The sequence below is a fragment of the Microcaecilia unicolor genome, chromosome 5, assembly GCF_901765095.1.
Source record: "Microcaecilia unicolor chromosome 5, aMicUni1.1, whole genome shotgun sequence".
NCBI classification, from domain to species: domain Eukaryota; kingdom Metazoa; phylum Chordata; class Amphibia; order Gymnophiona; family Siphonopidae; genus Microcaecilia; species Microcaecilia unicolor.
In genome coordinates this window covers 78289314-78313150 of record NC_044035.1, presented here as the reverse complement: position 1 = coordinate 78313150, position 23837 = coordinate 78289314, and the positions used below count along the sequence as shown (strand labels likewise).

At 45.3% G+C, this 23837-nt stretch overlaps 1 protein-coding gene across 3 annotated transcripts in view; it reads left to right on the top strand.

The window, feature by feature from the left end:
- Positions 1-23837, top strand: part of IDE (insulin degrading enzyme) — a 441269-nt gene that overhangs the window by 184926 nt on the left and 232506 nt on the right. For all 3 annotated transcript variants that reach the window (XM_030203006.1, XM_030203005.1, XM_030203004.1), the window contains exons 10-11: positions 11180-11260; positions 23178-23281. In XM_030203006.1, coding sequence (XP_030058866.1) covers positions 11180-11260; positions 23178-23281 — 185 coding nt within the window. The remainder of the gene's footprint in view (positions 1-11179; positions 11261-23177; positions 23282-23837) is intronic.

Below are 23837 nucleotides of genomic sequence, written 5' to 3'. Positions count from 1 at the left end.
GACCACGGCACCATGATTCTGATAGCGCCCTTTTGGCCCCGTCAGATCTGGTTCCCTCTACTTCTGGAGTTGTCCTCCGAAGAACCGTGGAGATTGGAGTGTTTTCCGACTCTCATTTCACAGAACGACGGAGCGATTCTGCACCCCAACCTTCAGTCTCTGGCTCTCACGGCCTGAATGTTGAGGGCGTAGATTTTGCTTCGTTGGGTCTGTCTGAGGGTGTTTCCCGTGTTTTGCTTGCCTCTAGAAAGGATTCCACTAAAAAGAGTTACTTTTTCAAGTGGAGGAGATTTGTCATCTGGTGTGAGAGCAAGGCCCTAGAACCTCGTTCTTGTCCTGCACGGAACCTGCTTGAATACCTTCTGCATTTATCAGAGTCTGGTCTCAAGACCAACTCAGTAAGGAATCACCTTAGTGCGATTAGTGCTTACCATCATCGTGTAGAGGGTAAAGCCATCTCTGGAGAGCCTTTAGTCGTTCGATTCATGAGAGGCTTGCTTTTGTCAAGGCCCCCAGTCAAGCCTCCTGCAGTGTCATGGGATCTCAACGTCGTCCTCACCCAGCTGATGAAACCTCCTTTTGAGCCACTGAATTCATGCCATCTGAAGTACTTGACCTGGAAGGTCATTTTCTTGGTGGCAGTTACTTCAGCTCGCAGAGTCAGTGAGCTTCAAGCCCTGGTAGCTCATGCTCCTTATACCAAATTTCATCATAACAGGGTAGTACTCCGCACTCATCCCAAGTTTCTGCCAAAGGTGGTGTCAGAGTTCCATCTTAATCAGTCAATTGTCTTGCCAACATTCTTTCCCAGACCACATACCAGCCCTGCTGAACGTCAGTTGCACACATTGGACTGCAAGGGAGCGTTGGCCTTCTATCTGGAGCGGACACAGCCCCACAGACAGTCCGCCCAATTGTTTAATTTTTCGACCCCAATAGGAAAGGGGTCGCTGTCGGGAAATGCACCATCTCAAATTGGCTAGCAGATTGCATTTCCTTCACTTACGCCTAGGCTGGGCTGACTCTTGAGGGTCATGTCACGGCTCATAGTGTTAGAGCCATGGCAGCGTCAGTGGCCCACTTGAAGTCTGCCACTATTGAAGAGATTTGCAAGGCTGCGACGTGGTCATCTGTCCACACATTCACATTACATTACTGCCTCCAGCAGGATACCCGACGCGACAGTCGGTTCGGGCAGTCGGTGCTGCAGAATCTGATTGGGGTTTGAATCCAACTCCACCCTCCAGGACCCGATTTATTCTGTTCAGGCTGCACTCTGTTAGTTGTTCTTCGTAGGTCAATTTCTGTTATGCCCTCACCGTTGCGAGGTTCAATTGACCTGGGTTCTTGTTTTGAGTGAGCCTGAGAGCTAGGAATACCCCAGTCGTGAGAACAAGCAGCCTGCTTGTCCTCGGAGAAAGCGAATGATACATACCTGTAGCAGGTGTTCTCCGAGGACAGCAGGCTGATTGTTCTCACCTACCCTCCCTCCTCCTGTTTGGAGTTGCGTTTTACTCATTCCTTTGCTTGTCATTCAACTGAGCAGGAACGGTCGTGCACGGGCATGAAGACGGCCGCGCATGCGCGGTGGGCGTGCCCTGCGTGCGGGACTGCCCGCGAAGTTTTGTTCCGGTTGGTGGGGGCTGCCGTGGACGTCAACCCAGTCGTGAGAACAATCAGCCTGCTGTCCTCTGAGAGCACCTGCTACAGGTATGTATCATTCGTTACCCTTGTTTCTCTTTTCCTCCAGGGTATACATGTTCAGGTCAGCAAGTCTCTCCTCAAACGTCTTGTAACGCAAATCCCATACCATTTTTTAGCTTTTCTTTGTACCGCTTCAATTCTTTTTACATCCTTAGCAAGATACGGCCTCCAAAACTGAACACAATACTCCAGGTGGGGCCTCACCAACGACCTGTACAGGGGCATCAACACCTCCTTTCTTCTGCTGGTCATACCTCTGTCTATACAGCCTAGCAACCTTCTGGCTACAGCCACCACCTTGTCACACTGTTTCGTCGCCTTCAGATCCTCAGATACTATCACCCCAAGATCCCTCTCAGACTCTCACCGCCTAACACATACATCTCCCATGGATTTCTACTCCCTAAGTGCATCACTTTCCATTTCTTCGCATTGAATTTTAATTGCCAAGCCTTAGACCATTCTTCTAGCTTCTGCAGATCCGTTTTCATGTTTTCCACTCCCTCCCGGGTGTCCACTCTGGCCCTCATGATCAAAAGCAAACTCTGGCGCTAGAGGCTGTTAACGCCATACTAGCGCCAGAGTTTGCAGCCGACCCATGATCAGAGCCCTCGAGCGCCTGAAACAGCGCACTCGATGGCTCTCAGCACAAGTAGCATGCAAATGCATGCTAAACAGGGCTTCTAGCGCAATTAGCTTGCAAATGCATGCTAATTGGCGCTTAACGCTTTCATCCCCAATGATCAGCGACCAGCGCGCCAAAGATTGGGTCGCTGGCCGCAGCAAAATCAACGCCAGCTCCGAGCTGGCGTTAGATTTTGCGGATCATTGGGGAGGAATGGTGAGCCCTGTCCAGCATGCAGTTGCATCCTGGCAGGCCCCCCTTCCCCCCCAAGGCAAACGCGAACGGGGGCTGGAGGTCCGGTGAGTCTCCAGCCCCCAAAACCCCCAGAAATCGTCAATCCATCAAAGGGGGGTGGGGGGGCTGGAGGTCCGGTGGGTCTCCAGCCCCCGAAACCCCCAGAAATCGTCGATCCATCAACGGGGGGATGGGGGGGGCTGGAGGTCCGATGGGTCTCCAGCCCCCGAAACCCCTAGAAATCGTTGCTCCATCGAAATCCTCCCCTCAGCGTTGTCCTTAAATTCCCTGGTGATCCGTGGTGTCGTGACACCCCCCTGGCCCCGTCCCGGCCCCCTCCCAGCCCCCCTACCTTGTGTTGGAGGAGGGACGCAGCCTGCTTGCCTCCCTCCTCTTCCAGTCAGTCGACGCCCAAAATGGCGGCGCCCAGCACCGCCCACTGCATCCTGGGATGCACTGGACGGGGCTACAAACCATGTAAGGGAATCGCTCCAGCCCCCACCCCCCCCCGTCGATGGATCACAGTTGGAAAAGATCCTTTGGCCGGAGGCGGCCAATCAACGATTTCTGGGGGTTTTGGGGGGCTGGAGACCCACATTTAGGTGATGTCATCTGACTGAGCTTTTTGGAAGCTTCAGAAGGCATTGGAAGTGCTGCATTGTGCATGCGTGGGATCAGCATTCATTGGTTTTCTGCGCAGAGTAGAGCAGTCGCATCTTTTCAGCTCTTCTCAACGCATCTTTTTCTAGTTGTTTAGGTGCCTTCTTTAATGGTATGCAGTACCTTTCTTGCATTCATTCTTTGGTTTCTGTGGCTGGCAGAGCTTCATTGGACACTGGGAGTACAGCGGTATCTAGGAAGTCTTCCACGCCTCGACATTGGTTGCTGGTAGGACCCTGTCAACCTGACACCGAGGATGTGTCAGGATTTGGCATGGTCTTCATTGGCACCAAAGGATCCCAATGGCGCGCATGAAGCAAAGGGGCTAAGGACCATCAACATCAGTCTTTCTTGAAGCATGGTGCGAGGAGCTCCAGGACTTAGGTATCACTGGTACCTGAGAAGTGTTGGCACTGAGAGGACTGCTGCTCCACCATGGAACTGGGACCACCCTTCCGTTTCAGCTCCATCATCTTTGCAGGCTGTCATCAATCCGACACTGGCCCTGCCTTTATCGTTTATTAAGATTTGATATACCATTTCTCATTGAAGAACCAATGTCTAACCCTGAAGATCAGCTCCTGGCCATACTGCAGGAGGATTTGGGAGTGGATCTTGTCTCAGTGCGATGCTGAAGACTTGAGGTCATTGATACCAACCATGGTCCTGCCCAAACCGATCCTCAAGTCTAATGCCTTGTCTGTCACCTGTGCACCAACATCGGTGCCTTGACAGGGGCCAGCGTCAACCTCAGAAGAGGCAGTGCTCCTCTCCAGCTCATTGGGAGAGGAAATTCTTCAGGTGTCCAGGACAGGACCTGTTCCTGCACTCACCCTGCGTCTAGACATCAGTCTAGTAGGCTGAGGCAGATGCAGACACAGCCTCAGCCAACTTAGGAGAAGTACTTTGCTGAGTCTGACTCAGATCATTACTGGGCATCTGAAGTTGAACCAGAGGAAGTCTTGGAGGAGAGCTTTCTTGGCCTACCATCAAATCTCTCCCCAACTCAGTAAAGGAGAAAGTCCCCAACAGAGGAACTCTCCTTTAGTTTTTCAAGGGAGATGGCTGTCCATCACGTTTGATGGGATGTCCTTGGCTATGAGGATCCTCCTAAGGAAGCTGTGACAGTGCCCATTCATGGTATCCTTTGGCAAGAGCAGATGAAGAATTGGGAGACTCTTCTCTCTGTGCAGCCAGTCCCTAATTAGGCAGACTGTTCAGAGTCCAAAAGGCTCCCAGATTTGAGAAGCAATAGTTGCTCCACCACTCTGTTCTCAAGAGAGTTAAGAGTTATAGATCACACGCTTTACCCCACCCCCCATGGTGAGATGCTAGGATCTTATTTTGTTAGAAAGGTTTTGCAGGTCTCAATGTTCATGTCCCTGCATACAGTTCTACCAGCATGACATGAGCATCTAATTGTAGAACTTGTTGTGCAGTGTGATGGAGTTTGCAGAACTTCATGCATTGGTAGCCAAGCAGAAGGAGTGTCAAAAGCACTTGACCTGGACAATTTAAGATGCTTTTGATGTGACGTCCAGGATTTCCACATTAGGTACTGCATGCACAGACTTGCCTGACTGCGTGTCTCAGACCTAGAATCAGCGTTTCAGGAAAAAAACTGGTAGACATCCCTTGCCGAGCTGACAATCTTTTTGGGAACAGAGTGAAGGAGTTCGTGGACATCATCAAGGAAAAGACTGAGACTGATACCATGAAGGCCCTTTCGGTCCACTCTTTCTGTGGCTTCCAATTCTTGGAGGTTTCCGGCAGAAACCCAAAGGAGATCCTATTACTCTCAAAGGCATAGGTATACTCCTCCGTCCTGCCCTTCCCAGCAGTCCCAGGGAACCTGCTCCAGACTTAGGCAGCAGAAGCCCCAAGAAGCCCATCCAGCTCCCCAGTCAAAGCAAGGGACTAGCTTTTATCTGACTCCAAGATAGCAGAGCCGCAATAAAAATGACCGTCATGGATGACCTTCCAGTAGGGGGAGGCTAAATTTCTTTCCTCACAAATAGTCCAGGGGAGTTACACTCTAAATTGGTGTCAAGTTCCTCCAGATTTGCCCACCACAAGTGTCAGTGAGCTTTCAGCACCAGGCTTTGTTTGCAGAGGAACTCTCTTCCATTCTACAGGCCCAAGCGGTCAAGCCTGTGCCACAAGGGAAAGAAGGGAAGAGTTTCTGTTTCAAGTACTTCCTTTTGCCCAAAAAGGCCAGGAGGATTTAATTCCATCCTAGTCCTAAGGACCATGAACAAATATCTGGTCAAAGAAAAGTTCAGAATGGTTTTCCTTGGTACCCTGCGCCCCATGATTCAGGCAAATGATTAGTTATGCTCTCTGGACTTATGGAAGCCTACACCCACTTAAGATATATCCATGTTACAGGAAGCATGTACAGATTTCAAGTGGGAAACCGACACTACTAGTATTGCGTACTGCTGTTTGGCCTTGTATCCACTTCTTGGTCTTTACAAAATGCCTTGCTGGAGTCGCAGCATGTCTGTTCAGACTGGGAGTGTGCATGTTTCTGTATTTAGACTACTGGCTGGTCAAGAGCACATGCAAAGATGTGGCTCAGCAGTCAATTCAAAGAAACATTTTGATGTTCGAGCCTCTACTGTTCATTGTAAACTACCCAAAGTCTCACCGCCAGTTCAGCAATTGGAGTTCATTGGAGCTGTGCTAGACACAGTTCAAACATGGGCCTTCCTTCCAAATGACAGGTCAGAGGCATTGATAGCCATAAGTCTCCAGGTCTGTCTCAGCCAGCAGGTCACAGCTTGGCATATGTTGAGGATGTTGGGCCACTTGGTCTCCACAGTGCATATCATTTATGAACTCTAATGCAATACCACTTTGTATTTCTCAGTCCGGAAATAGCGTTTGCCATTATGGCATAATGTAAGCCACATTGAACCTGCAAATAGGTGGGAAAATGTGGGATACAAATGCAACAAATAAATATCACACCCCAAGGCATGTTTCCATTTGAGGAAGGCTCAACGGACCCCAGCTTCCCAGAGGTCTCAAGTCTCGGAACCTAGTGGATGTTCTCTATGTTGCTCTCATTCTGAGAGAGTCACTCTTGTGGTGGATGATTTGGTCCAGTGTGATCATGGGACTTCCATTCCGAATTTCCCCTCTCTATAAGACCTTGATGACAGATATATCTAATGTGGGTTGTGGAGCTCATATAGATGGGCTTCACATCCAGGACTATTGGTTCACTCAGGAAATATGGCTTCACATTGTTCTCCTACAGTTGAGAGCCATTTGGAATGCTCTAAAAGGCTTTCAGAGATCAGCTGCTGAACAAAATTATTTCCATTCAAACAGACCACCAGGTCACGATGTACTGTGTCAACAAGTAGGGAGGCATGAGCTTGTCGTTCTTTATTGTTGGTCCACATCTGTAACAAGTCTAAAGCTGTTTCAGTTGGATAGACAGTGCCTTAAAAGGGTAGAGGAGAAAAGAAATAACAATTGAATATCACTAAAACAGCTTCACAAATTATTGTAGCTGGTGGAAACAGCAATTATAAACTCTGTAGTTTGTACCCATTTTTCTTCACTGTTCTTCTGTACAATAGAGATGGCCAGATTTCAGTGAGGATGTTCTGTTTCCTGATGGGTTTATCTTAACTGTTGTTGTAATCTGCCTTGGGAAGCCTGGTGTTATAAAGATGATGGAATAAATTGAAGTAGAATTAAACTCTCCTTTTATTGGGGCACATGGAATCACATCTTCATCTGTTTTGTAGAAGTTTACCTTTTAGATACACAAATGGATTATTCTGTTTTGAACATGTTTCAGGGGCGAGCAACCCATTGGTTTAGCTTTGAGCAGCAGCAGTAAAATCACAAAGAAAGGTGCGCCTTCCAAACATGACTATGATCGTGCCCAAAAACTCGTTTGTTTTGCAGGCGTTTGAGGAAGCCCAACAATTGCATCTGGAGAACAGTATGTTTCAATGTACGCTAGCCACCTCTGTGCCATCAGAAAGAATTTTCTCTGCTTCTGGACAAATTATAGCTGCAAGACCCAGTTTTCTGAAGCCAGCCAAAGTGGACAAAATTATTTTTCTTAATAACTGGAAGATGTAAGACTTGACCAAACTTCACTTTTCACATGATGTAACACTGCATGGCGTGCTCACACTAAAGTTTGCCTTTGTTCAATTGCTGCTGCCTGGTTTTTTTTGTTTTGTTTTGTTTTTTTACCCTGTGTGTTATGACATTAGCATGTGGGCCTCACTATTTCAATCAAGTTGAATCAAATTGAATCGAAAAACCAATTTTTTTGAAAGAATTGAATCATACTGAATCAAAAATTTTTTTGACTGAATCAGACAGCACTACTCTGTGCTGCCTGTCTGTCCTTTTCTTTGCCTATTTGGGTTCGTGCAGAGGACATCAACGACCGGTGCTTGGGAGTCCATATGGAGCACTTTTCGGGTTCTGGACTTGGGGAGATTCATGTTTCACTACCCCCAGCTCCGTCTACTTTCCGTCTCCCACTTCAACATTATTGGGCTCCTGCTAGATACTCACTTACCTAGGCTGTTTCTTCCCCTATGGGATACGGATACTTTGGTCCCTCTTTTCAACAGGGCACCGGGCCCTTTTGTGGCTCTTACCTTCACACCTTTTCAGGTTGTTAATTACATGGCCTCCACCACCCATACAACACCCATGCCTCTTTTTCACATGGGATCTCTTGGTGGACTCTATCTTCTTCATGGTGGCAGACCATGGGGACCCTGGAAGAAGTCCTTCATATATCCCCATGGTTCGTTTGCTTTCTGTTTGGGAACGAGTCTGCCCCATTAGTGCCTAGGGCTGTTCTTCTGGGCCCTTGAGTTTGCGTCTTCCTATGATACCTCTCACCTAGAGTGTGACGCTCCCTTGTCAGGCTTCCCCACTGTTGTGTTCCATCAGCCCGGAGACAGCTGTTTCTGGCACTCTGGATGACCTGACATGCTCACAATGATTGCAACTATTCAGCTATTCTTTACTCGTTCCCATGGTCTATGCTCCGATTTTGCCCTCTGTGTCAGGGGACCGTACAAGTGTGGCAGAGGGTGGTCGGCTTCTCCTTCAGGCAAACTTTTGGATGGATAATTCTGACAGTTTGGCCATTTGACTGTACTAGGTCGTATAGCCACAAGATAGGACTCTTCCTAGAGATGTTCCTTTTAGGTTCTCTCTTTTCTGGAACATCTTTGCAATATCTCTCATGGTTATTGAAGTACATAACTCTGTCCTTTCATTTTGTTCCACGTCTAGGTCTGGAACAGTCTACCGTCACTTAATTTTCCCTTCATTTCCCTTTCCTTGGGAGAACATTCTTCTCTATTTGTCTCCCCTCATCTCCATGTTAGCACAGGATCTGTGGTCAAGCAGGTAGTACTGAAGAGCCAACACTCTTATGTATCCTTCATGGCCTCTGCAGATTTAAATTCCTCTTGTTCTGGAATTCTCTTTCCATGTGCCATGGGCCTTGTGGAGTATTCTTCACCTCTCTTCTGCATCCCATCCTCCGGTCTCTGGCCCACACGACCTGGATGATCAAGGTTTTGCATTAGCTTCCTGGCATTTTTTTTCTGAAAGTGTCTCCACAGTTTTTCTGGCTTTTCAGAATGTTCCCCTTCAGAAGTGTTTCTCTTTCCAACGGGATAGGTTTGCCATCTGGTAGGCATACCTTCTACATCTTTCTGAGTTTACTCTCTGTTGACTCGGTGGAGACTTGCCTCAGTGCTCTCATCTTAGTATAAAGGCTTCTGAGACCTCAGTATCAGTATTCCCATTTCTTAAGGCTTTCTTACGCTGCTTGTTTTCCTGTCAAGGGAAATTCTCTACCTCAACCTGTTTGTTTGATGGCTGTTACATAGGCTCGTTGGGACTATGACCTTGGGCCCAGTTAGCCGTTTCATCTTTTTTATCTCAATGAAGTGTTTTTTTTCTTTCCCAGGCTTCATTTCTGACGATTTGCTTACCGATTTCTCTATGTTCTGACCTCGTGAGGTGCAAATCATCATTGGTGGTTGTTCCTAGTGAGCCTGGTAGCTAGGGATTCCCCAATTGTGAGAATATTGGCCTACTTATCCTCGGAGAAAGCGAAGATATGTACCTGTAGCAGGTATTCTCCGAGGACAGCTGGCTATATATTCTCACATACCTTCCCACCTCCCCTTGGAGTTATCTTCTATGCTATAGTATTGTACTGTCGGTCCCATGTTTGTGCAGCGGGCGGGAAGGCACTCGAGCATACACACTGGAGTGTGTCCTTGCCCTCTAAATCTGAACAGCTTGATACAAACTCTGGACTGGGCAACGTGGCATTTCATTGCCCCAAATTATGAGAATACTAGTAAAAAAAAGCCCGTTTCTCTGAGCAATGAAACGAGCGCTAGCAAGGTTTACCTGCGACATCGTCGGGAGGGCGCATGACGGCAGCGTCGGGAGGGTGCAGGGGGGTATTTTTTTTTTGGAGGGCGGCAGCTTTGGGGTCCTGGCGGATCAGATGTTCAGACGGCACTTCTCCCCCTGCGTAGCTCGGTGTTTGTCGCTGTGCGTCGGGGGGGGGGGGTGGAGGCCCTGCGTAGGCCGCTGTTTCTCGCAGTGCGTCGGGGCGGATCAGGTGTTCGGACGGCACTCCTCCCCCTGCGTAGCTCGGTGTTTGTCGCTGTGAATCGGGGGGAGTGGAGGCCCTGCCTAGGCCGCTGTTTCTCGCAGTGCGTCGGGGGGTAGCGTTGGAGGGCGGTGGAACTGGCGATTGGCTGAGTGTCATAGCCCCGCCCTCCACGTCATCACGTGACGCGAGGGCGGGGCAGACACTCATGGGATCTTGCAACTACAAATTTACATTTAGAATGTTGGGGTTATGAATTATGTGTGGATGGGGCGTGGCTGAGGGCGGGTCTGTGAGTGAGAGTGAGTGGTGCTGACAGCCTAGAAGACTACAGGGCTTCAGTGTTTCCCTGCCACACAGTGAGGTTCAGAATGTTGGAGGTCAGAACGTTGGAGGTGAGAATTATTTATATAGATATAGCCTGCTGTCCTCGGAGAATGTCTGCTACAGTTAAGTATCTTTGCTATATAGGGTTCCTCTGTGTATTTATCCCACGCATTCTTAGTCCATCACCATTTTCGTCTTCACAACCTCTCGTGGGAAGGCATTCCAGGCATCCACCACCCTTTCTGTGAAAAAGTATTCTTGACATTGCTCCTAAGTCTCCTTCAAGGAAGTGCGCACTACCTACAGAACAAATTTTTCACCAACTTTACCTCCCTTGTGTTTTTTATTCAGTTAGATTATCTTTCTTATCTAAATTTAGACTAGGGTCAAATAATATTTTAAGTATAAATTGGGTTAAAATACAGACTACACTAGGAGGTTCGCAAACTTTTGTCAGCAGTATTGAAAGGCCAGCATATTTTCCCGAGTCCAATATCTTTTCCCATCCTTTCTTTTTTTTTTCTCCATTTTCTCTAAATCAAGAAAAGTTGAGAAATAGACAAGTATTATCCTGACCCATTTTTGCTAGATAGGCCTTTCATTGTCTGCTTAAAAATAATAATAAAAGAATTGCCCCACACTCTTCTTAGAGTACAGAAGAAGCATAGTAGTTAGAGCAGAGATCTGAGAACCATGTAAGCCAGGGTTCAAATTCCACTGCTGTTACTTCTAGTCCTAGTAACATTGGGCTGTTCATTGTCTCAGGTACAAAACTGGTTGTAATCCCTCTTGGCCAGATAAATACCTGCTGCACAGATTTGGAAAGGTGATTAATTGAATCTAAAATACAAATCAATTTGATTTTATCTGTGTTACTGGTGGAACAATTAAAAATGACCATTGTATTTAGCTATAAGTAACATTTTTGTGTTTCAATGTTTATAAAACATGAAGTTTCTTGCTGTGTAAAATTTTGGTTTTACTTTTTATTATAGGATTTAAATGCTGTGGCTTTCAGATTTAAAGATAAAGAACGGCCACGAGGGTACACATCGAAGATAACAGGATTGTTGCATGTAAGTCCAGTTCTGTATTTTAATTTCTTATTTGACCAAAGTAGTATTTCACTCAGAAGTCAACAGTGTGGAATTGGACAACTGCAGGTTAATTTCTATGTTAAATACTAAACAGCCTCTGGATGTAGTTATAACTATTTTCTGCCTAGATTTTAGCCACATCTTTCAGGATCTGGAACTTATTCTTCCAGCCCATCCAAAACTTGCAAAGTTTGCCCAAGAACTTGCAGAGGTCAGCCAAGGATTTGTGGAGAATCTTTCCTGACTAGTTCTCTTAGATGCATGGGATGGTTGGCTGCCTCAGCATTCACATGCCATTCTCATCGATAAGGGCCTTGAATTATATCCCTTGTTTTCCAAAAGACTGTCAGATTGTTCATTGTTGTCACTGTCTGAAATGCATGGGTTAAGCGTATATTCTTCATTGCTGTCAGAACCCAATCCACTGCTATTTGTACTTTGTCCAATTTTTCTTCATCCAGATCTTGAAGTTGTTCTAGAACTTTTTCAGTTGTAAAACGAAGTCCTCAAGGTTATGTTAAGCAAAAAAAAAAAAAAACCGTAAGGCACAATATTGGTCAAACACTAGAGTATAGAAAGTTCACCTAATAACAATTTTCTAGAAGAACATAGAAATTACTCGTATCCATTTTAGTCTAGCAGAAAGTATCATATTATCAAAGGTCTCAACATAAAACCTGGCAACTACTTACACAAAAGGAAATTCTATGATTAAAAAAAAAATCAGTGTCCATGGCAAATGATCTCATTTGCATTTCAAAACTCTAATTTTTTAGAGACCAACAGTTTCATCACCTTATCTTCAAATTGACGATATCCACACCCCTACTTTTCCCCTGAAGGTGCTGGATTTATTAGAAAAAGATCAATAACTTTTCCCACATCAAACAATCTGGATTGAGAAGTATTACGAAAAGATAGTCCCACACACAAACTGGAGCCTTGAGATGTTTCAGCCTGAAGAAATACCCAGTAAGATGGCTGAAACATCTCAAGGTCTCAGTTGGAACCCTTTGGGTGTTTTTAGGTATAGCTGGTTATATCTTGGAAAGTAAAACTATTTCCTTGAAACTCATATGTTGTGTGAAATGCCAGTAGGCATGAAAAGTCAGAGAAGCATGAAATAATTCACTCATACATTAAAGGTAAGCAGTCTAATTTTGTTAGGGGCCAAAATTACCCTTCTGGTAGTTCTAGTGTTAAGGAACTTGATCTTTCTGTTTCTAAGTCGCCTTACTGTTACTTTAGCTGTGCGCTCTGCATTGATGTCATGCTGAAAGATGATCCTCCATTATGGTTTTACCTTTCTTGCAGAAAGCAGCAGATTTTTCTCAATGGCTTTTCTCCATTGTTTCTCTCTTCTGCCATGATGGGTGCCTCAGGCTCTGTTGATGAGAGAGATTTTCATATTAGTGCTGGAACCATAATGCTTCATAGTAGGGATTGTTCTGTGGGGAATGTGCTATGTTGAATTTGTGCTAAATGGAAAACTTTGCCTTCAAGCAGAAGGCTCTATCATCACACCACAAAACTTTATGCCACATGCTTAATTTCTGCATACTTCAAAAAGGATTTCAAAGTGGGCTTTTCTGAGTAATGGCTTTTTTCTTGCTACCATACTATGCAAGCTAGGAAATTTGTGTGCTAATTTGTATAAGGTTGCCATTTGAAAATTCATGATTTATCTTGATTTAGGTACTGCATTTAGGCCGCTCTGTAACTCTTAAGGTTCTAATTGGGAGAAGGTGATTATGTTCTAAACTTTCCTTCTGCTATACCAGTGGTTCTCAATCCTTTCTTGGGGGATCGCCAGCCAGTTGAGTTTTCAGGATATCCCAAATGAATATGCATATTAATTATAAATTATTCACTAGTAACTGTTTTACATTTTAAAATATATTTCTTTATTAAATCAATACAATTTTCCTAAAATAAAATCCATTCCCTTAACCCATAGTTATTAACCAATCCATACACCAATACATTTAAAACCAAACAATTCTCCACAATACTCTTTCAATACACATTCAAATAGCATATATCTGGCAGTCTTTTACATCAATGTGTGATCACAGCTCTTTAATCATGTGTTAATCCACTGCTCCAGAGTCTCCCACAAGATTCAGCCTTGCTTCAAATCAGACTCATTGAATCACCAACTTATAAAATAGTTCTGTCCTTTTTTTCAACAAACCATTGTAACGTTAGTGATAAATCTTGAATAACCATTGATGATATCAGTCAGCAACATCCAAAACTGTCCATTTTCACCATTAGCAGTGTCATGTGTTCCAGATATATATATTTTTTGAAATTGTGGTTACATTTGTATTAGAGTTTCAATCTCTCCAATTCTTATAGTATTCCACCATACGACCAGGACCCAACATGCTCATGTTTCGCTATAAAAGCATCATCAGGGGTCTTGAATTTGGCTCATCCAGGTGGTGGGGTAGTCAATATGCATGAGATGGATTTGCATGCCTGTCGCCTCCATTATATGAAAATCTCTCTTATGCATATTCTTTACAAATTCTATAACTGTTATGACATCTATATTCAGTCTTTTTATTAAATGCAGAATTTTCTCAAGTTTTGTTCAACACATTGCTACTCCTATCGTTAAAAACATATTACACATTCCAACATCACTAGACATTCTTACAATCACTAACAACATAACCAATACCATTTACTAACTATTCATACATTACTAGTGCAAATTTCAGTCCATATTCCTCATAGTCACTGCAAAATGGTAGTCTATAGTTACTCTGTTACAAAGAAATAGTTGTTTGTAAAGCGTATTTCACGCTGAACTTTCACTTAATCTTACCATATGTCAATGTTCAATACAACTGTAATTCTTCACCAGAAAAATGGGTACTTGCAAACATTGCAGCCATTTCCATATTCCATTAAGGACCAGAGGACGATGCGACTGTCTCTTCATCACTTTATCTAAGAATTGCTGACTCCATGTCGGTTGCTTCTTGTTCTTACAGCTTCATCCAAACACACGCAGAGGCCCTACATGCACATGTTTCGCTGTTAAAGCGTCATCAGGGGTCAAATACTCCAAATAAAACAACAATGTGTTTAAACTCTATTCTTTTACATTCACTTATCTAATAAATATACACAAACATCAAATATCATACTACTTACCAGCTACCGCAAGGGTTGAGCACTCGATCAAAACCAAATGCCCATGGGTGCGCCAAAAAGGACGCCCACACATGCGCATGGCTTCCTACAGGAGCCCCAGTGTTTAAATACCACCACCCTTTTAAATACTCAGCCGATCAATATCTTTATTAAGGACAAATGGAATAACCGTATTCCATCGAAAGATTAAGCGCTGCTCCTTTCTCAATAACATCAACGGGGCATTGACCCCCCCTCCTGGGATTAATATGATTCAATATCACAAAACTCAACTCCTGTACTGTATGTTTTTGCATTTCCCAGTGGGACACTAAAGGGGCCTCTGCATGACCAGTACGTAGATTGCTCAGATGCTGGGCTATTCGGATTTTGAATTTCCGTGTGGTCTGGCCAATGTGTACCATAGGCTACACGGACACTGAATGCCGTAAACACAATTCATGGTATTACAATCCGTCCGGCCCAACAAACTGTATGTTTTACCACCCAAATGAGGAATAACAAATTCTCAAACTTTCCATCCGTGAGTTCCGGTATTTATTTAATCAGTTTCCTAAAGTACCAGTGATTTATTTCGCCCAAAAAATTCATAAAACTCTTCACAATCCCCCTGGTCACCCAATAGTTTTGGGTTGTGAATCGCTGTTTGAACCTGCCTCGCAGTTCCTTGATTTTCATCTTCGCCCCTGTTTAAAGCTTATTACATCGTACGTATGCGATTCGGGTCATTTACTTCAATTATTGGAGCAGGTGCAAGTGTCAGAGGGTTCCCAAATTTGTTTGGTGACACTAGATGTCACCGCCTTATACACTAACATCCCACAAGAAGAGGCTGTGGACATGATTGAGAGACTACTTGACACGTTGCCTTTATCTGCCCGAAAGGTAAAGGTACTGCGGGAGATGGCCTTATTTGTTATTTTTCACAATTATTTCATGTTCCAAAACCAGTTTTTTCACCAAATAAAGGGTGTGGCCATGGGGGCCACGGTCGCCCCTACTGTGGCCTGCCTGTGTATGGATCAGTTGGAAAAACAGCTAGTGTATACATCAAGATATTTTGGTGACGTAGTCACGTGGCTACAATATATTGACGATGTACTGTTGATCATAGGCGCCGATTCCGTGGGTGCTGTGGGTGCTCGAGCACCCCCAATTTTTCACCTACCGGAAGTTCGTTCCCTCCCTCCCTCCCTCCCTCCCTTCTTCCCTTTGAGTTCCAGGCCCCTCCCTCCGAATTTTAAAAGTCACCTTCACTTACCTCGTCGGGGTTACAGCGGCCGGCAGCAGCGGTAAAACGCATGCAGGCTCGGCCCTTAGCTGTTTTCCCTTCTCTCTCGACTCTGGTCCCGCCCTCATTTCCTGTTTCCGCAAGGGCGGGACCAGAGCTGAGAGAGAGAGAAGGGAAAACTTAGCTAAGGGCCGAGCCTGCACGCTTTTTACCTCTGCTGCCGGCCGCCATAACCCCGACAAGGTAAGTCAAGATGACTTTTAAAATTAGGAGGGAGGGGGCCTGGAACTCGAAGGGAGGGACGATGACCCTGGAACTCGGAGGGAGGGAGAGGGACCCTGGAAGTCGAAGGGAGGGGGGGACCCTGGAACTCGGAGGGAGGGGGGACCCTGGAACTCGAAGGGAGGGGGATGGGGGAATGCACCACCTATTAAAAAAAAAAATTCAGCACCCCAATCATTTTGAAAAGTTGGCTGCTATGCTGTTGATATGGCGTGGTAATGATGTGAGGTTGGTACAGTTTATGGATTACTTAAATTCAATAAGTACACGTATTAAATTTGTGTACCATATAGGTTACCACGAGATGAACGTTTTGGATGTTAAGATCAAATGGATGGAGGGAGAATTTGTGACTAAAGCATTTCGTGAGAGATACAGATCGCAGTACTACTCTCCATTATCGGAGTCACCATCCTAGAATGTTAAAAAATAGTATTCCAGCTAGCCAATTACTCCGCATCCATAGGTTATGTAGTTCCTGGGAGGAGTTTCAAGCACAAGCGAAGCAGATGATGACCAGATTTCAGCACAGGGGGTATCCCCGTAAAATATTAAAGAAAGCGTTAAAAAGATCATATAATTATCAGCGTGAATTGCGATACCAGAGAAATTTGTTAACATATGTTTTACCGTATACTCAGATGTCTAGCAGTATAGTACAAATTATAAGAAAGTACTGGCCGATTTTGGGTATACATGATATTTTTAAGAATACTTCTAGGTTTGCTTTTTCTCGAGGTATGAATCTGGGAGAACGTCTAAATCATAGTAGGAACTGTATAAAATATGAGAGATTAGGGGAAGATGTATATAACCATTGTGTATATTGCCAATATGCGTTACAAGTTTGGGAAGTTGTTATTCCTTATTCGGGTGGTTTGTTGGGCCGGACGGATTGTAATACCATGAATTGTGTTTTCGGCATTCAGTGTCTATGTGGCCTATGATACATTGGCCAGACCACAGTGAAAATCAAAATCCGAATAGCCCAGCATCTGAGCAATCTACGTACTGGCCATGCAGAGGCCCCTTTAGTGTCCCATTGGGAAATGCAAAAACATACAGTACAGGAGTTGAGTTTTGTGATATTGAATCATATTAATCCCAGGAGGTGGGGGGGCAATGCCCCATTGATATTATTGAGAAATGAGCAGCCCTTAATCTTTTGATGGAATACGGTTATTCCAAATTGATCGGCTGAGTATTTAAAAGGGTGGTGGTATTTAAACACTGGGGCTCCTGTAGGAAGCCATGCGCATGTGTGAGCATCCTTTTTGGCGCAAACATGGGCATTTGGTTTTGATCGAGTGCTCAACCCTTGCGGTAGCTGGTAAGTAGTATGATACTTGATGTTTGTGTATGTTTATTAGATAAGTGAATGTAAAAGAATAGAGTTTAAACACATTGCTGTTTTATTTAGAGTATTTGACTCCTGATGACGCTTTAACAGCGAAACACGTGCATGTAGGGCCTCTGCGTGTGTTTGGATGAAGCTGTAAGAACAAGAAACAACCAACATGGAGTCAGCAGTTCTTAGATAAAGTGATGAAGAGTCAGTCGCATGGTCCTCTGGTCCTGTATGTAATATGGAAATGGCTGCAATGTTTGCAAGTATCCATTTTTCTGGTGAAGAAATACAGTTGTATTGAACATTGACATATGGTAAGATTAAGTGAAAGTTCAGCGTGAAATACGCTTTACAAACAACTATTTCTTTGTAATGGAGTAACTATAGACTCTACCATTTTGCAGTGATTAAGAGGAGTATGGACTGAAATTTGCACTAGTAATGTATGAATAGTTAGTAAATGGTATTGGTTATGTTGTTTGTAGGGATGAGTGATTGTAAGAATGTGTAGTGACGTTGGAATGTGTAATATGTTTTAACGATAGGAGTAGCAATGCGTTGAACAAAACTTGAGATAATACTGCATTTAATAAAAAGAGTGAATATAGATGTCATAACAGTTATAGAATTTGTAAGATTTACATAGTACAACTAATTATTGAGAGTGTACCTAGAACAGAATGTTGATGCATATTCTTTAGGGATATCCTGACAACCTGATGAGTTTGAGAACCACTATGGTAGACTATAAACAAGATGCAAATCTTGAATCTTGTGTCAGCCCAGTTTGTTAGCTGAAATGTTTGGTTGTAGTGTGCTGTACTTTCATTACTTGTCTTTTAAAACTGTAGTTCCTCATTGATACATACCCAAAAATGTTGGTAAACTTACAATTACCAGAAATGTTTTTTTCAGTACCTTTTTTCTTTTAATTTTGTTTTCGGAAATTTAATAGTCTCTTTTTCTTGTTTGTTTCACTGAAGCAGTCAGGCTTATTTTTATGTTCCTTCCCTTTATATATGCTGTACCCCTGACTATTATCCTCATCTTTAGCTGGTAAGAGCTAATGTTCCATATTACAGAAGGAGAATGCTGACTACAAAATCGAAACATCTTTAAAAATATTCTAACATCATATTTTAAACTGGATTCTTGAAAACTGTTTTTCTCTAAGGACAAGTAGGCTTATAGATTTTCACAAGTGGGTGACACTGATCCACGTCGCCCGGTCTGAGATTTATAAAAGTATAAATAGAGCTTTGTGGAGCACAAGACACGCTCCACCAAGTATGCGCGAGTGCCTTCCAACCAGCCACGAGAACACGGTCTCCTTGGTTCTTTTTCTACCATAATGAGCAGAGGGCATGTTTTTTTACCATCTCCTCACATCCTTCAGTCCCAAAGAGCTTTTTTGTGCCTTTCGGCTATTTGTTGTTCATTTTATCATCAATTATGTGTTCCTATTGTGGAACCTCCTTTCTTTGTTTTCCCTTAAGTTTTTAGTTTATTTTCCTCGGTTTTAAGTTTTCTTTCTTTTTCGTCGTTATCAGGCTGCATTTAGGCCTTGACTTTGGCCGGAGACTTTCCCTATCTTTTTGTCGTGCCTTGCCCCCTTTTCAGGCACCATTGCTTCGGTTAATTTATCCAAGAGAGTTTTTTTTTCTTCCATGTCCACAAAGGTTCCCAGTCACTTTAAGTGCTGTACCCGGTGCAATCAGATAATCTCTGAGAAAGACACACATTCTTGGTGTGTACAGTGTCATGGGCCCGACCATAGCCCCACTAACTGTGTTCTCTGTCAATGCATAAAGAGGACCCAGATTTCCAGAGAGGCTTAACGTGATAAGACTTTTGGAGCCAAGTCTGGTTCCTTGGTGTTGAGCGTCACATTGGGAACGTAGGCAAGCATGGCTGCTGCTAGACTCTTGCACGCTGGAAGAAATGAAGCATCAAGTGGGTCTCCACCTGCCTCGAGGCCTCCTGCTGTGCAGGGCCTCCGGGACTGTCCATCGTGGACCCGACCCCGAAGTGACATGTGGATTCGATGTCATCCTTGTCAGCACCGAGGAGCCTCGGTAACACGCTTCAGGTGAAGGCCAAGAAGCATTGTCATTGGTTGCCCTTGATGCATGGTGCCAAGAGCTCCAGAGCATCTAAGGATTCGGCATCCAAAAAGTGTTGGTGCTGGGAGGACCGCTCCTCCTCCATTCAGGAGGTCCCGATGCATCAGCTCCCAGCAGCCAAGACCCTGCTCCTGCATCGACAACAGCGGTTCTGCAACCTGCACCTGAACCAGCACCCCAGCCTTTCCCAGTGCCAGCCCTCTGAGCACTTCCGAGCCTTGCTCTCTGAGCTGCTAGATAGCCTTATGCAACGGGTTGCATTGGCATCGAGGGTGCTTGCACCTACCCTTGTAGCCCTGCTTGGCCCTCAGCCTGCGGTGCAGCCTCTGACACCAGTGCCACATGCGTCTCTGGTGTCGACTGCCATCCAAGCCGACACTCCCTGACATCATTGGAGGAAGCTTCACCAGAGTCGAAGTGGGAACAGACTTCTCGATACCGTTCTTGAGGGCATGGATTCTCCACATCAAGGCAGGTTCGGTTCAACACTCCCATCAGGAGGTATTTTCTGACACTGAGGAGGAACACTCATGGGATTCAGAGGAAAACCCAAAGTACTTTTCCTCTGAGTCCTATGGAATTCCCTCCGAGCCCTCCCCTCCACCGGAAAGGAGAAAGTCTCCTCCGGAGAGCCTTTCATTCCCTTCTTTTGTTAAGGAAATGGCTGATGCAGTTCCCTTTCCTTTGGAAGTAGAGGATGAGCCCAGGGCCGAGATGCTTGAGGTCCTGGCATGCACGTCTCCTCCTAGGGAGACTGTGACTGTCCTTCATGAGGTACTTCAGAAAGTCCTCGTTAGGAATCAGAGTCCCCTCTGTCGGTCCCAGTAATGCCAAAGAAGATTGACACCCAGTATCAGATCCACAGTGTACCTAGTTTTGATAATCTTCAGTTGCCTCACAATTCTATGAGGATGGAATACACTCTTAAAAGAGCCAGAAGTTCCAGGGACTATGCCTCGAACCCCCCAGGTAGAGAATCTAGAACCCTGGATTCTTTTGGGAGGAAGATGTTCCAGGCTTCAATGCTCATTTCCCGAATACAAATTGTACCAGCTCTTCATGAACATCCACTTGCAAAACTCGGTGTGCAAGTTGTTGGACCTGGCTGAGACACTCCCTCTGGAGCAGGCAGAGTCACATTGCAGGTTGATCAAGCAGCAGAAGGCGTGTCGAAAGTTCTTGGCCAGGGGCACTTAGACACTTTTGATGTGGGGCATCCAGGATCTCTGCTTTGAGAATAGCAATGCACAGACTCTCATGTCTGCGTGTTTCTGACTTGGAACATTCTATTCATCAGAGGTTGGCGGATGCCCCTTTCTGGCGAATTAACCTTTTTGGAGAGAAGGTTGAGGAGGTTGCTGACCAAATCAAAAAACATACTGATACCATCTCTTCTCTCTCCCGCTGGGTGCCTTCAGTATCTGCCTCCTCAGCTAGGAGGACTTTTGGCAAACCGAGGAGGAATACTTATTACTGTCAGAGGTGTAGGTATAACCCCTCGGCTTGCCAGCTTGTTCAGGCTCAGCACCAGCGGGCTCATTCGTGTCAACAGCGTGCGCCTAAGGCCCCTGCTGCTCCCCAGTCAAAGCAAGGGTCGAGCTTTTGACTGGCTCCAGCAGATCATAGCAGCAGTAAAAGGGTCCATCCCAGACGACTTGCTGGGGGGAAGGCTGAAGTTTTCCACGAAAGGTGGCCCCTTACCTGACTGGTGGGTTCTTCAAATAAGTCTGGGATATGCACTCGTATCAAAGACCTCCAAATTACCTACTGAGAGTTCATTCAGTCAGCTGTAAGCACAGGCAGGTACTTGCAGGGGAACTCTCCCCTTCTAAAGGTCCATGTGGTCGAGCCTGTTCCACCAAGGGAAGAAGGGTGAGTATTCTATTCCAGGTAGTTCCTTGTGCAGAAGAAAACAGGGAGGATGCATCCCATCCTAGACCTAAGGGCCCTGAACAAATTCCTAGTCCGAGAAAAGTTCAGGATGGTTTCCCTGGGCAGTCTTCTCCCAATGATTCAGGAAAACAATTGGTTATGCTCTCTGGATTTAAAGGATGTATATACTCAGATCCCGATACTTCCAGCCCACCAGAAGTATCTACAATTTAGGCTGGGAACACATCACTTTCAGTACCACATGTTGCCTTTTGGTCTCATGTGAGCTCCCAGGTTCTTCACCGAATGTCTATAGGTAGTTGCAGCATTGCTATTCAGACTGGGAGTCCATGTGTTCCCATATCTCAACGATTGGCTGGTGAAGACACCTCTTCAGATGGAGCTCAGGAGTCCATGTGAATTACTATTCGGGTGCTCTATCTTCTAGGGTTTGTTTTAAACTACCCCAAGTCCCATCTTCGCCCTGTCCAGCGATTGGAATTCATAGGAGACATTCTTGATACACAGAGGGTTCGACCTACCTTCCGGAACGAGAGCGGACACACTTGTCGCACTTGCTTCTAAGATTTGATCCTTTAAGCAGGTCACAGGTCGGCAGACGTTGAGACTGTTGGGCCAAATGACTTCCAAAATGTATGTTACACCTATGACACGTCTTCACATGTGATCAGCCCAGTGGACTCTGACTTCTCAGTGGTATCAAGCCATGGGGAACCTGGTAGATGTCATCTGAGTATCCCCAGAGCTAGTATGCTCTCTTCAGTAGTGGACCATTTGATTCAGTTTGACTCTGGGACTTCCATTCCAAATTCCTCAGCCACAAAAAGTGCTGAAGATGGATGCATCCCTCCATGGGATGGGGAGCTCATGTAGATGGGCTTCAAGCCCAAGTTTGGTCCACCTAGGAAATGAATCTTCAGATCAACCTCCTGGATCTCTGGGCAATCTGGAATACTTTAAAGGCTTTCAGAGATCAGCAGTCTCATCAAATTGTAATCATTCAAACAGACAATCAGGTTGCAGTGTATTACACCAACACGCAGGGGAGCACCACCAGATCACACCCTCTATGTCAGGAGGCTGTCCTGATGTGACATTGGGCTTGCCAGCATGGCATGTTCCTTCAAGTCACTTATCTGTCGGGCAGAAACATGGGAGTGAACAGAGTGACTGTATTACTTAGCTTAAGGTTGCTGCCTCTAGCCTATGTAGTCTGATTTTTGTGATTTTTAGTTTGTCTCAGTGGCGTTCCTAGGGGGGCGGACACCCAGGGCGGCGCCCAGCCCCCCGGGTGCAGTACCCTCCCCCCTGATGCAGCGCGGACCCCCCCCCCCCCCCCCCCGGGTGCACGCCGCTGGGGGGGGGGGGTGCCGCAGCACGCGCCTTCTCAGAGTTCCCTGACTTCGCGCGTTCGCTGCAGCTCCCTCTGACCCGGAACAGGAAGTAACCTGTTCCAGGGCAGAGGGAGCTGCAGCGAACGCGCGAAGTCAGCGAACTCAGAGCAGGCGCACGCCGCGGAACCCCCCAGCGGCGTGCACCCGGGGCGGACCGCCCCCCCCCCCCCCCCCCCCCCCCCTTGGTACACCACTGGTTTGTCTAACGCCAGTAAATGTGTGTATTTCAGTAATGATCTTTACAGATATCCTGAAATACTTGTTTGCAGCCACCCTGATTGAGCTGGAGGGCTAGAAGATCACTTTATATTGTGATGATTAAATTTGAACAAATTTCCACTGCTTACTTTTATGGAAAAAAGTATTTTCTTAAGCAAATATTTAACAGTCAGCTATGTTTTTTTCATTGTTATTCTCTGAAAATGTTTGTTATAATTGTATGTCTTCTATTTTTCAGTATTATCCTTTAGAAGAAGTACTTGCAGCTGAATATTTACTGGAAGACTTTAGACCTGATCTAATAGAAATGGTGCTAGACAAACTTAGACCAGAGAATGTCCGGTGAGCTACTGTTTGTTTGTTTTTTTAACGTTAATCATATTATTCAACAATTATAAAGAAAGTTCTTAAGAATTTAAGGGTCGATATTCAGAGCAATTTAACTGGCCAGAAACATCTCCTGGCTGATTTAATCATGTGTGTGGAGCCTATCCACTGTTATTTAGTGACAAACTGGTTTGTGCCACTGAACATCACCACAGACTACTAAACTGAAAGTTGGCTATTTTGTGGGTGGTCTGGAGTCAGTTGACACTTATGACCACATTCTTCCTGAATAGTCAATGCCAGGCCATGACTGGGCACCAGCAATGATTAATCCAGGTTTAATCAGCCGGCCATCTTTGTTGCAGTTAAGTGCGATATTGAGCACTTAACCACTAATACGAGGCTCTAGGCAACCACCTATACTGAATTCTGTGCACAACGAACTCTATGGTCTGCTTATTCACTAGACAGCCTATTCCTGCAGACTCTTTACCAGCCCACAGCCTATACTTCCTGCCCTACCTGGTCATTAAGCAAGCCTATACTGTGGGCAAGCTTACAGTTCTTTTGG